Source organism: Triticum urartu, chromosome 5A (assembly GCF_056163025.1).
Source record: "Triticum urartu cultivar PI428250 chromosome 5A, HENAU_Tu73, whole genome shotgun sequence".
NCBI lineage: Eukaryota > Viridiplantae > Streptophyta > Magnoliopsida > Poales > Poaceae > Triticum > Triticum urartu.
The window spans coordinates 587,987,337-588,001,351 of NC_141877.1; the positions used below are offsets into that span (position 1 = coordinate 587,987,337).

Below are 14,015 nucleotides of genomic sequence, written 5' to 3' on the forward strand. Positions count from 1 at the left end.
TTACCAACCACTCGTTTACGGCTGCTGACTGTCATCCGACACCGTGTCGATCCTTTGATCCAATTCCTAGAACCATCAAGGTGTCGCGGGAGGGTTTGGGCCCTGGATCTCTTTCGTTTGCGGCTGTTGTGAAGCAAGGGAGTACGATGGATGATCGGAGGGGTGCTGGTACGGGATCTGGGGTAGGCGGCCCCTCGAAGACTGCTAACCAGAGAGCTAACCCCAAGGGGGGAGGAGGTAGCCATCTGCCACCACCTCGAAGGAACCAATGCCAGCAGCTAAACCCACCAGATCCACGGCTTCTACAGCTGCTTCATCCCAGGTGCAGTCTTCTCAATCGACTGAGGTAGAGATGGAGCAAGTTTTAGATCCTAGGTACAAAGATATGATCTGTTTCAACTGCGGTGGTCCAGGGCATTATGTTGGGAATTGCATTAAACCAAAATCATGCTTCATATGTCAGCAAAATCACAATGTGAACAACCGTGCTGCCTGGACTAAGGTACAACCAACTGCTGCCTTTTTTGGTAGTGGAGCAAGTGGTCTTGGTTTTTACCATGTGGATGTTCCTGTTGCTAATGAATCCAACTGGTTGAACTTCCAAAACTGTGCTGTAGTTAATATTCTCAAAGGTGATGTGGATAAGGAGTTGCTGTTAAGTCTTTTGACTGCTACCTTTTGCAAAACCAGACAGTGGCCTTGGCAGATTAGGGGGCTGTCCAGTAAGACATTTCTGGTGAGATTTCCACCATGGAAGAAAGTGGAGGATCTCATTGAATTGCCTGGATTTTCTCTGCCTCAAGATGTTTCTGTCACACTTACTGAATGGAAGGGGGCTTGTGACCCATTTGGAGAACTTATTGAGGCATGGGTTTTGATCGAGGGAATCCCACCTAAATGGTGTACCTGGAAGGTTTTCGCCCAAATTGCTTCCCTGTTTGGGGTTCTGACTGATGTAGACTGGAATGGGATGTTTAGGACCTTCTTTGAGAATGTTAGGATTAAAATTGCTTGTAGAGACCCCACAAAAATTCCTTTTGAAAGGCTCATTGAGATGAAGAAGAAGTTATTTCTGCTAGGTTTTACTGTGGAGGGCTTTGAACAAGTAGGTGGGGTTGATTCTTTTATTGACATTGAAGATGATGAGGAGTTTGAAGGTGATGGTGCTGCTGAGAGACAGGAGGATGAGGGTGGAGATGGTCATAAGGAGGGTCTGGAGGACTTACATGATAGTGAGGAGGCAATTGATGAGTTAGATAAAGCTAATATGACTAGTATGGGTAAGAATACACAAAAAGGGGTGCAGGCTGGTATGTTCTGCTCTGATTCTGAGCATGAAACCTTTATCCTGGAGTGTGTTAACACTGGTGAAAAGAAATAACTGGTAACTGATAAGAGAACTGACCTTGAGGATTTTTGTCCTTCTGTCTTGGTGGATTCCACTCCATCTAAGTCTGTGGTGAAGTTTGTTGAGGGAAACACTAGTTCTGGGAGGGAGATTGAGAATATGGAATATTGTGAGAGTATCCTTAAATCTGTTGACTTTTCTGAGTCCGAGGAAGAGGACCCCAATGATGATGACCTTGAAACTCTTCCTGCTGAAGCTGTACAGGCTATTCAGACCATTTCTCTAAAAAGATCTCTGATGGAATCTCTTGATCAAGCTCATGGCTCATCAGAGGTTGAGAAAACCAAGTGGGGGCCTATATTGGTTCAGAAGCCTAATACGAGGGGGCATGGAAACTTAAACATCATGGAGAAGGCTGCTGCTTATAAGAGGAAGCAGAATCTGGAAATTCCAAAAAGCTTTAAAGGTACATCATTCACTAACACTAGTCATGACACCTTGCTTGATCAGATGAATAAAATTGATATTTGTATTGGGGGGGGGATGAAGTTAATAGACTTGAAACCATTGACATTTTGGTTGATGGGGAGAAAGAGAGGTGTTTGGCTTTTGCCAATAATAACCCTGAAATTGTTCTGCCAGATAACTTAGATTTAAACCATGATGAATTGGTTGGGACACCTTTGGATGCTCACCCTCTCAAGCCAGTTGGCACTGCTGATGCTTTGAGGAGAACTCCAAATGTCCCAATCAAAGCTAGGCCTTGTGGCTTGTCTCATCCTTTTAAAGTTGCTTAGATAATGATAGGTCTCATTTGGAATATTAGAGGGCTTGGTAAACCTGGTAAAGTTCAGTGCCTTTGTGACACCATTGCTAGAGCTAACCCTGATTTTATTGGATTCCTAGAAACTAAGAAAGAGGTTATTTCAGAGGGTTTCCTCAAAGCTATAGACAGAAGTGGCAATTTTGATTGGCATTATTTACCTGCTGTTAATACTGCTGGGGGGATCCTTTTGGGTCTTAGGAAAAGTTTGTTTGATACTGTTGGTTTTATTAACCATGAATTTTTAGTTATTGCCACAGTTAAAAATAAGGGAGATGGTTTTATGTGGCACCTTGTTATTGTTTATGGTTCTGCTTACCCAGAATTCAAGGTAGATTTTGTAGCTGAATTGCATAGTATTGTTGAGTCTGCCTCATATCCTATTTTGATATGTGGAGACTTCAACTTAGTCAGAAATGAGAGTGAGAAGAGTAGTGGGCTTGTTAATCATCATACCACTTTTATGTTTAATGATTGGATCAACAGAAGGGGGCTGCTGGAGATTTCTATCTCCAATAGGGGGTTCACTTGGTCTAATAATCAGGATGACCCTGTTTTTGCTGTGTTGGATAGGGTTTTTACTTCTGTGGATTGGGATGCTCATTTCCCACTGTCTTCACTAACTGCTCTCCCTAGAGTGGGGAGTGATCACACTCCTTTGGTTTTAGACACTGGGGGACGTCGATCGTCTAGCCCTAAAATGTTCAGGTTTGAGAAGTGGTGGCTTTCTCAACCTGGGTTTAGTCAGTTAGTTCATGAAAGTTGGTCTTCTGTTTCATCATCCACTTCTTCGGTGGATAATTGGTTATGTAAAACCAGACTCCTTCATAAAAAAACAAAAGGGTGGGCTATTAATACTGAGGCTGCGATGAAAAAAAAAGAAGAAATCTCTCCTTATGGAGTTTGACTTGCTACATGTTTTATCTGAATCCCAACAATTGTCTTCTGCTGATCATGACAGAATGAAAGCTGTGAAAAAAGAATTGGAGGAGATCTGGAAAAAAGAGGACCGCAATAATGCTTATTCCAAGCCTTAGCTAACCACAGGCATAGGAAAAATCATTTGTCTGAGTTGGTAGGTCCTTTTGGACATGTGACTTCCACTACTGATATGCTGGAAGTAGCTACTGACTTTTATAAAACCCTGTTTTCTTATGAACCTAAACCTGACTTACACCTAGGAAATGGTTTTTGGTCTAAAACAGAAATGATTAGTGAGGAAATGCAGAGAGACCTAGAGAGATCCTTTTCCGAGGATGAGATCAAGGAGGCAATTATGAGCTCATATGCCAGTGGGGCCCCTGGCCCTGATGGGTTATCATTCCTCTTTTATCAGAACTTTTGGGATCTCATCAACAATGACTTTATGTGGATGGTCAGGGATTTTGAGAATGGGGTGTTAGATATTTACAAACTGAACTATGCTATCATTACTCTCATTCCTAAGGTCCCCCTAGCTAGAGAGATGAAGAATTTCAGACCTATTAGTCTTAGCAACTGTGCTGTTAAAATCTTTTCCAAAGCTATGAATACTAGGGCCTCCCCTATCTGTGATAAACTCATTTCACATAACCAAACTGCCTTTATTAAAGGGAGATTTATATTGGAAAGTGTTGTTATGGCCCATGAAGTGATTCATCAGGTCCATATGTCTAACACTAGTGGGTTGATTCTTAAACTGGATTATGAGAAAGCTTATGATAGGGTCAGCTGGGAATTCCTGGAGGAGATGCTTCTTTCTAGAGGCTTTGGGGTTAAATGGGTTAGTTGGGTGCTTAGCACCTTGAAACATGGGACATTTCAGGTTAGAATTAATGACACAAATGGGCCACACTTTGTTGGAGGGAAAGGGTTGAAACAAGGGGACCCCCACTCCCCCCTTCTTTTTAACCTGGTGGCTGATGTTTTTTCTAAAATGCTAGCTAAAGTTGTTAATAATGGCTTGATTGGTGGGCTTCTCCCACATGCCATCCCGGGTGGAGTAGTTAGTTTACAGTATGCTGATGATACCATTCTGTTCATTCAAGAATCTGTGGAATATGCAAAAAAATTGAAGTGGATCCTGACTTGTTTTGAGAAGCTGTCTGGCTTAAAAATCAATTTTCATAAAAGTGATTTGCATACCATTCATGTATCTGAGCAAATGTCTAGAGAATTTTCCCAAATTTTTTGTTGTCAATTTGGTGACTTTCCTTTCAAATATCTTGGTGTGCCACTTCATTTTAAAAAACTGAGGAGGGAAGACTTGCAACCTATCATTGATAGGATTATAAAAAATATTGCTGGTTGGCTAGGCAAACTTTTATCTTACAGAGGCAAGCTGATTTTATTAACTACTTGTATTGCCAGCATTCCCTCATATCTTATGGCTATGGTTAAATTCCCAAAGTGGGCTATTGATATGATCACCTCCCAAATGTCTCATTTTTTTTGGGGCAATGTGGGTGAGGTTCACAAATACCATTTAGCTAACTGGGGCCTTGTGGCTAGAAAGAAGGAATTTGGTGACCTGGGTGTCCCTAATCTCAGGGAATTTAACATGGCTCTCCTGGCCTCTTGGGGGAAAAGGTTCTATGATGGGAGGGAGGGGGACTGGAAAAAACTTCTTTGCTTCAAATATGCTACTGATAAACCTAATATTTTCCATGCTAAACCTGCCTCTGGGTCTCCCTTCTGGAAAGCATCTCTTGGGCTTTTGCTGCTGCAATAAATTTCTGGAAATGGAATCCTGGGAATGGGGATAACATTGCCTTCTGGCATGATAACTGGATTGGGGGGTGCTCCCTAAAAACTGCTTTTTGGGAATTATTTGATATCTGTCATCAACAGGATGCCACTTTGTCCCAGGTATGGGATGGTGTGAACTTATGTCTCACTTTCAGGCACTGTGTGGATGAGGCCATGATGCAGAAATGGGGATGTTTAGTTAGCTTGGTTTCACAAACTACCCTTTCAGATTATCCAGACAGCCCTATCTGGGCCCTAGAATCAAATGGTCAATACTCTGTTAAGTCATTCTATAAACTGATCAACTTTGGGGGGGGGGGGTTCTTCTGAGATCAGAGGTTTTATTAGGAAAATCAAAGTCCCTCCAAATATCCATGTCTTTTTATGGCTGATGTACAATAATAAAAGCCTTACTAGAGACAATTTGGCCAAAAGAAGAAATGTTGAGGATAAAACTTGTGTTTTCTGGGCTGAGTTGGAATCTATCCAACATCTTCTGTTTGACTGCATTGTTGCATCTAATGTCTGGTCTGTGGTTGCCGAAGCACTTAGCATTCCCCCTCCTGTTTCATTTTTATCCTTGACTTCTTTTTGGAAGAGAAAAAAACAATGTGAAGCTGTGAACATGGTTACCTTTGCTACCTTGTGGTGCTTATGGCGGTTACGCAATGACTTTGTCTTTCAGGGGGGAAGATGGCGAGATATACGATGTGTGCTGGGACAGGTGGTGGCAACAGTCAAGCAGTGGAAAATCTTATCTTCAGAGGCCCAGGGTGCTCTACTTCTCCGGTGCTTAAGGCTTTTGGAGCGTCGAAGAGGGGAACTGCTTAGAATTGCTTGGGTTTAGTGTATGTCCTGAGTGACTTATCGTCTACGTTGTGGTCTGCATGAGTATGACTCTCTTATGGGATGTAATAGGGTAGTATCCTAAAAACCCTGATGTATGTTTGTTCTGTGGCAGCTACTTTTGGTTGTCACCGAGAGCTGTTCAACAGTCTGGTCTCTACCGTTGCCTTGGCTTAATGAAAGTTGGGGCGGGGGGCGACCCCTCTCTTTTCAAAAAAATAATTCTTAGTTACACGCATTAACATTTTCCTAATCAAATATGGGTCAAACTGTGATCCAAAATACGACTGTGACTAATAAATCTAGACGTAGGTAGTAATAGACAATAAGAGTGTTCTTCCACTGCTGACAGGTCCTCGGTCATCTTCCCATGTTGTATATATTATACAATCTAATGATAAGCAATTAGTATTGTCGTTTTCTGTCAGGCTGCCGTTGGTACCATGGTGGTCTATAAATATATACATACACACCTCTCTAAGTCTATAGCTAGACACCCTCATAGAACAACATGTTGCCAAAATCGTTAACAAACAAGTATTGCCGATGCCGAAGCTTTGTGGATGGAAGACATCCGGAAGAAAAGTTCATATGCCAAAGGTCACATAGCTAGCTTTGCACCTATATTTGTTGCTTACTTAGTTTGAAGTTTGATGGTACATCGATCGAGATCTAAGAGCGAGCAAGGCGATTTTGCATACTTGGTTTGAGTGGGATTCAGATGCCAATGGCTTTAACGCCTGCAGTTGGAAGGAGAACAGAGGAACAGTAATGCCACATGCGCATCCAGGGGCCCTTGCATCTTTAGCTACTAGGCAGTACTAGGCCGAAATCACTGTTCTGACCTTGTCAACGTTTATCGTCACAAACTGAACTCGACGTGAAAGTATTTCATGATTTGACCCTTTTAGAAATGCCAGGGTCCGCAGTGTTTCTGGTCAACTACGAAACGCCGAGGCAACTAGCGTTCCTGGCGAACACGGAAACGCCGAGGTAGCTTGCGTTTCGGCCCTGGCCCACAGTTAGTCCGAACCCGCTGTTTTCACTGACGTGGCACGTGTGAAATGCCAATGTCCCTAGCGTTTCTGGACTAGATTAAGTAATGCGCGCCGGGCCGCGGGGGCCTAACCCAGCCCACTCGCAGCCCCGGTCGGGCAGTTCTTCTAGGGATGAACTGGCGGCCGCCCCTCCCTCTTCTTCACCAAATCTCCCCCAAATCTGCTATTTTGATCATCAAAACGAGTAGATCGGAGCATCCGCGAGTTGCTTGAGGTATTCTCTTCCCAATCCTCCATTTATTTTCAGTCAAGATTGGCTATTGTAGATGCATTTTTTCAAACATGGTGGAACCCTAAGATGAGTTATTAGTGATTTATTTGATGAATATTTTGGTTACATTATGTTTAGAAAGAAGACATGTACTCCTGGCCGTCCTGTACTCCTTGTGTTGAAGTATTCTTAGTTAACTTGTTTAGTATTGGATTTAGTATTTTTAGTTAATTTGTTAATAATTAGTTGTGATAGATTCTTTGGGATAAAATAGGTTGAAAAGAATTGGTGTTAGTAATGTGGTTCGTGATTTGTATCTTTGGGATAATTTGTAGTAGTTCTCACACGATTTTGTATAAGATGTGGTCATAATTTTAAGCATATATCATAACAAATCCATTGACCTTATTTTGTAGGATGTTTGAGCCGGATAAATATCCCGACCTTGATGATTATTACGAGGAGAAGCATCATGTTGTGCTAGTGGAAAGAGGGGAGGTAATTATGTATCTACATTGTTGATTCTCATATTGTGAGTAGTTTAGAGAAGTATATAAATTGTGTGTGTGTGTTTTGTAGGTTCCTCAAGTACTTCGATTGAGAGGCCACAACCTACGTGAGTCCCTGAAGTATGACCATCGCTACGAGCCTTATTTTAGAAGAATGGATCTTCTCCAGTTTGTGCTCAACTTTAAAGGCACACCACCATGTCTGAACTCGACGGCCATTACCGCCGTTATGGACCGTTGGAGGCCGGAGACGCACTCTTTTCACCTTGCTCTTGGTGAGATGATCGTCACTTTCAATGATATTGCGATGATCTCCGGTCTTACGATCGAGGGCAGGGCTCTTACCGGGAAGGTGAAGTCTGAGGGGTGGCGACAAAGGGTTGCAGGTTTGGTTGGTGTTGAACCTCCCCGTGGATTCATGAAACAAAGAAGGATCCTAGGCCATCTGGTGTTTTGTTGTCGTGGCTACAAGAACATTTTTACGAGTGCCCAGAGAGTGCTAGTCCGGCTGTTGTGGAGAGGTACGCCAGGGCTTACTTATGGAATCTTTTGACCCAAGTGGTGTTTCCTAACGGCACGGGAGATACAGCCTCGTGGATGTTCTTGGACCCTCTTCGTAACTGGGATGTTAAGTGGAGTTGGGGTTCAGCGGCACTAGCCTTCTTGTACCATCAGGTAATGCTAATATGATGCATTCTCATTATATGAAAGAGTTTTTTGCATGTGATTGTTTAATGTGTGTACAAATGTGCAGTTGGACGGAGCATGTATGAGGAGTAAGCCGAAATCTTGTCTTGGTGGTTTTGTTTGGGCCCTACAGATTTGGATGTGAGAGCGTATCCCTGTGGGTCGTAACTTCACCAGAGTGGCCTTTTGATGGGGATGAGGAGCGGTATCCCACTAGCGCATACACGTGGGCTAATGTCCAAGTGTCGAGTATCGCCGCCATGGGGCGTTACAAGGCGTACATAAGCAAGCTTGACATGCTTACTTACAACCAGGTAATTATCAAATGCCTTGCCATCATTATAGATTTTTGTTGTTGTGCATGAGCTAGTGACATGTTGTGATGTAGGTTAATTGGAGGCCGTACATGGTACTTAGGCAGTTCCCTTTGAGCAATATGTGCCTTCGTGACCAACATCTTTGGCGTTTGCGTTGCCCCATGATATGCTTTTTTGCGGTGGAGTGGCATCTTCCACATCGTGTTTCGAAGCAATTTGGAGTACAACAACGCACCCCGCCGGAGTATGTTGAGACAAGTGTGGTGCTACATAGGTGAGAGTTTCTTGTACCATATGTTGATAAATGTGTACCACGGAAAAATGAAATTTATATCGATACTTCTCATACTTTGTAGGACGAGCCGACAACACAACAAGAATGTCACTAATTGGGAGGATCACCATCTTATGTGGGTGGACATGTGGAATGCTCAGAGGAATGCCCGAGTTGAAGATGATCACACACCTGACAACGACGAGGAGGCATATTTAAGGCATTTGGAGTGGCTTCACAAAGAGTATAGGGTGCTTGGACTCGTGCCAATTGCTTGGAAGTAATGCCAAGTGAGGCTGCTGATGGTGCATTCAAAAACTCTATTAGGGAGACCATTGGAGCGCACCTAGATTACGGCCCTTTGCATGACCAAGTGGTATGTCATTTTGCCTTTTTTTGAACATGTGTCATTTCTTCATGAGTGGTGTGTCACTTATGTTTTATTCAGGGCACGGAGCTATGGAGATGTATCAATGATAGTAATGTGGTGCTTGGCCGCGCACCTGGTAGAGAAACAGACGTTCTCGTTAGGAGTACTCTACAAGTTAGAGGCCTTCTTAATATGATCATGTGTTTTATATCATGTGAACTATTTTTGCATATTTACATGTCAATGTCTTTTCCTCTGCAGAAGGTTGTGAATTGTTGCCGAACACTAGCCACTTTACTCTCTTGCCATGGCGGTTCATCCACGGATGTGCGTGCACATGCTCAGTATAGAATGGATGTGCTTTCTTCCGCTCGTCCATCTTCGAGCCAAGCACGTGCTTCTTCCGCTTGTCCATCTTCCAGCCGAGCAGGTGCTTCTTCGAGCCAAGCACAGATTGATGAACAGGAAGATGAAGAGGAGGAGATAGACTACGATGCGGATCCGGACTATGTGGAGCTTGGGGCTTCGTAGATGGAAGATGCTCCACCGCCAATTCAACCTTCTCAGCCTTCTGAAGAAGCACGCCGAGTTAGCTCAAGAACCATCCGACATCCTGGATGGCAGAACACTCCAGAGGGCTACGTCAACAGGGGGAAGATGGCTGCGAAAAGAGGCAAGAAGTGAAGTGATGACTGATGCGAACTTGTTAGTTCTATATCTGGTGAACTAGAAATGTAGTTAGCGTTTCAGATGGAGTGAACTTGTTAGTTCTATATCTGATGAACTTCTTATGTTTTATGTCTGATGGACTTGTTAGTTCTATGTCACCAAGACTTGTTAATTATTATGTAAGCTGGATAATGTTACGTTCGTTGCCAAAAATATGTCGCATTGCTATATTGTTGCTATACATGGCATTTATATTGTGAAAATTGTTGGATCATTAACTAAACAGTTGTTGTACCTTTGCTACCTATGATGGAATGGGCAACAGGGTTTGCTGTAATCTGCTTAACAGGGTAGAAACGCCAAAGACTTTGGCGTTTGTATGTTGCTTGGAAACACCGAGCAGGGCTGGCGTTTCAGGTGTGAGCGGCAACGTTTCATGTACGTGTCCCAGGAAGCCTCTGTCTTAAAGGAACGCCAGGCCACATAGAGCGTTTGGATGTAGGGCAGAAACACCAGGGCCATTGGCGTTTCCAGCGTACACCACAACGTTTCGTGGAGAAGTCCCAGGCAGCTTCTGTCTTAAAGGAACGCCAAGCCAACTTGAACGTTTTTATGTAGGGCAGAAACACCAGGGTCATTGGCGTTGCCAGCATACACTACAACGCCTTCTTGTTTGGCGTTGCTGTCAGAACAGGATGTCAAAAGCAAACTCCAAAGCAATTTGGTGGTACACATAGTTCACCACATAAAGGAGTCCAAAGCAATTGTGACATCACATAGTTCACCACATAGAGGAGTCCAAAGAAATTGTGACATCACATAGTTCACCACACAAAGGAGTATAAAGTGGAGTCCAAAGCAATTTAGAGTACACATAGCTCACCACATAAAGGAGTATAGGCAACAAGAAAGTCAAGATGAAATGCACACGAAGGTCCAAAGCATGGCACAGTTCACATCATTGCTCTATTGTGTAGAGCAAGGCCCATTTCCCTTCTTCTTCTTCGTCCTCTCTTCTTCTTCTTCCTCCTCCTCCCTTTTCCTTATGAGGTGAGCCTCCTTAACCACCCTCTCCATGAATATCTGATTCTCCCTCTCTCTTTTTTCAGCTGCAATTGCCCAAAGCTTCATGGTTCTTTCTTCAAAATCCTTTTGACGCTTCTTTGTGCCTCCTCACATTTACTCACCAACGCTTGCTACCTAGCGCGACACTCATTTGACGCTCTCACTTCTTACTTCCTCTTCTCTTCAAGCTCCTCTTCCTTCTTCTTCTTTAGTGCGGCTGCATCCTCCTCTCTCGGCTTCTTTGCAGCCTTCTCCCACCACCCCGCCATCTCACCTTCGCCATCCTCAAGCCCCTTCATTGTTGCCTTGTTGGGTTGAGAAGCTACCATATCTATGAAAAAATGCAAGACATTAGTTAGTAAGGACAAAAACAACATGAAAATAATATTGGGAGACATGAAAATAAATAATAAATGTAGCTGATAACCCACAAGTATAGGGGATCGCAACAGTTTTTGAGGGTAGAGTATTCAACCCAAATTTATTGATTCGACACAAGGGGAGCCAAAGAATATTCTCAAGTATTAGCAGTTGAGTTGTCAATTCAACCACACCTGGAAACTTAGTATCTGCAGCAAAGTATTTAGTAGCAAAATAATATGATAGTAGTGGTAATGGTAGCAAAAGGTAAGAGTAGTAAAAGTAATGTTTTTGGTATTTTGTAGTGATGATAGCAATAGCAACGGAAAAGTAAATAAGAAAAGAACAATATATGGAAAGCTCGTAGGCAATGGATCGGTGATGGAGAATTATGCCGGATGCGGTTCATCATGTAATAGTCATAACCTAGGGTGACACAGAACTAGCTCCAGTTCATTGATATAATGTAGGCATGTATTCCGAATATAGTCATACGTGCTTATGGAAAAGAACTTGCATGACATCTTTTGTCCTACCCTCCCGTGGCAGCGGGGTCCTTACGGAAACTAAGGGATATTAAGGCCTCCTTTTAATAGAGAACGGGAACAAAGCATTAACACATAGTGAATACATGAACTCATCGGTAAGTATCCCGATTATTGTCACTTCGGGGTTAACGGATCATAACACATAATAGGTGACTATAGACTTGCAAGATAGGATCAAGAACACTCATATATTGATGAAAACATAATAGGTTCAGATCTGAAATCATGGCACTCGGGCCCTAGTGACAAGCATTAAGCATAGCAAAGTCATAGCAACATCAATCTCAGAACATAGTGGATACTAGGGATCAAACCCTAACAAAACTAACTCAATTACATGATAGATCCCATCCAACCCATCACCGTCCAGCAAGCCTACGATGGAATTACTCATGCACGACGGTGAGCATCATGAAATTGGTGATGGAGGATGGTTGATGATGATGATGATGATGATGGCGACGGATTCCCCTCTGGAGCCCCGAACGGACTCCAGATCAGCCCTCCCGAGAGGTTTTAGGGCTTGGCGGCGGCTTCGTATCGTAAAACGTGATGAATCGTTCTCTCTGAATTTTTTCTCCCCGAAACACAATATATGGAGTTGGAGTTGGAGTCGGAGGGGCATCATGGGGCCCATGAGGTAGGGGGCGCGCCCTAGGGGGTCTGGCGCCCCCCACCCTCGTGGACAGGTGGTGGGACCCCTGGCCTTCATCTTTTGCAGGTATTTTTCATATTTTCCAAAAAGTTGCTCCGTGAAGTTTCAGGTCATTCCGAGAACGTTTGTTTCTGCACATAAATAACACCATGGTAATTCTGCTGAAAACAACATCAGTCCGGGTTAGTTCCATTCAAATCATGCAAGTTAGAGTCCAAAACAAGGGCAAAAGTGTTTGGAAAAGTAGATACGACAGAGACGTATCAACTCCCCCAAGCTTAAACCTTTGCTTGTCCTCAAGCAATTCAGTTGACAAACTGAAAGTGATAAAGAACAACTTTTACAAACTCTGTTTGCTCTTGTTGTTGTAAATATGTAAAGCCAGCATTCAAGTTTTCAGCAAAGATTATAACTAACCACATTCACAATAACGCTTAGGTCTCAAGTTTACTCATATCAATAGCATAATCAACTAGCGAGCAATAATAATAAATCTCGGATGACAACACTTTCTCAAAACAATCATAATATGATATAACAAGATGGTATCTCGCTAGCCCTTTCGGAGACCGTAAAACATAAATGCAAAGCACCTTTAAAGACCAAGGACTGACTAGACATTGTAATTCATGGTAAAAGAGATCCAGTCAAGTCATACTCAATGTAAACTAACAGTAATGAATGCAAATGACAACGGTGCTCTCTAACTGGTGCTTTTTAATAAGAGGATGATGACTCAGCATAAAAGTAAATAGATAGGCCCTTCGCAGAGGGAAGCAGGGATTTGTAGAGGTGCCAGAGCTCGGTTTTGAAACAGAGGTGAATAATATTTTGAGCGGTATACTTTCATTGTCAACATAACAACCAAGAGATGGCAATATCTTCCATGCTAAACACATTATAGGCGGTTCCCAAACAGAATGGTAAAGTTTATACTCCCCCTTCCACCAACAAGCATCAATCCATGGCTTGCTCGAAACAACGAGTGCCTCCAACTAACAAGAGTCCCAGGGGGAGTTTTGTTTGCAATTATTTTGATTTAGTTTGCATAAAGCATGTGACTGGGCATCCCGGTGACCAGCCATTTATCTCGTGAGTGAGGATCGGAGTCCACTCCTCTTGAGAATAACCCGCCTAACATGGAAGATACAGACAGCCCTAGTTGATACATGAGCTATTCGAGCATACAAAATAGGATATTTATTTGAAGTTTTAGAGTTTGGCACATACAAATTTTCTTGGAACGGCAGGTAGATACCGTATATAGGTCGGTATAGTGGACTCATGTGGAATAACTTTGGGGTTTAAGGGATTGGATGCACAAGCAGTATTCCTGCTTAGTACAGGTGAAGGCTAGCAAAAGACTGGGAAGCGACCAGCTAGAGATCGAAAATAGTCATGAACATGTATTAAAATTAATCAACACCGAATGCAAGCATGAGTAGGATATAATCCACCATGAACATAAATATCGTGAAGGCTATGTTGATTTTGTTTCAACTACATGTGTGAACATGCGCCAAGTCAAGTCACTTAAATCATTCAGAG

General features: G+C 42.9%; 1 protein-coding gene across 1 annotated transcript; it reads left to right on the forward strand.

The window, feature by feature from the left end:
• The first annotated feature begins 385 nt into the window (after positions 1-385).
• LOC147973114 (uncharacterized) lies at positions 386-1,381 on the forward strand. Its single transcript, XM_087522419.1, has one exon. It carries the CDS (start codon positions 386-388, stop codon positions 1,379-1,381), a length of 996 nt encoding a protein of 331 aa, XP_087378545.1.
• The last annotated feature ends 12,634 nt before the right edge of the window (positions 1,382-14,015 follow it).

Bases quoted from the DNA above. Each gene is read 5' to 3' on its own strand.
- LOC147973114 (XM_087522419.1), top strand. From the start codon at position 386: ATGATCTGTTTCAACTGCGGTGGTCCAGGGCATTATGTTGGGAATTGC.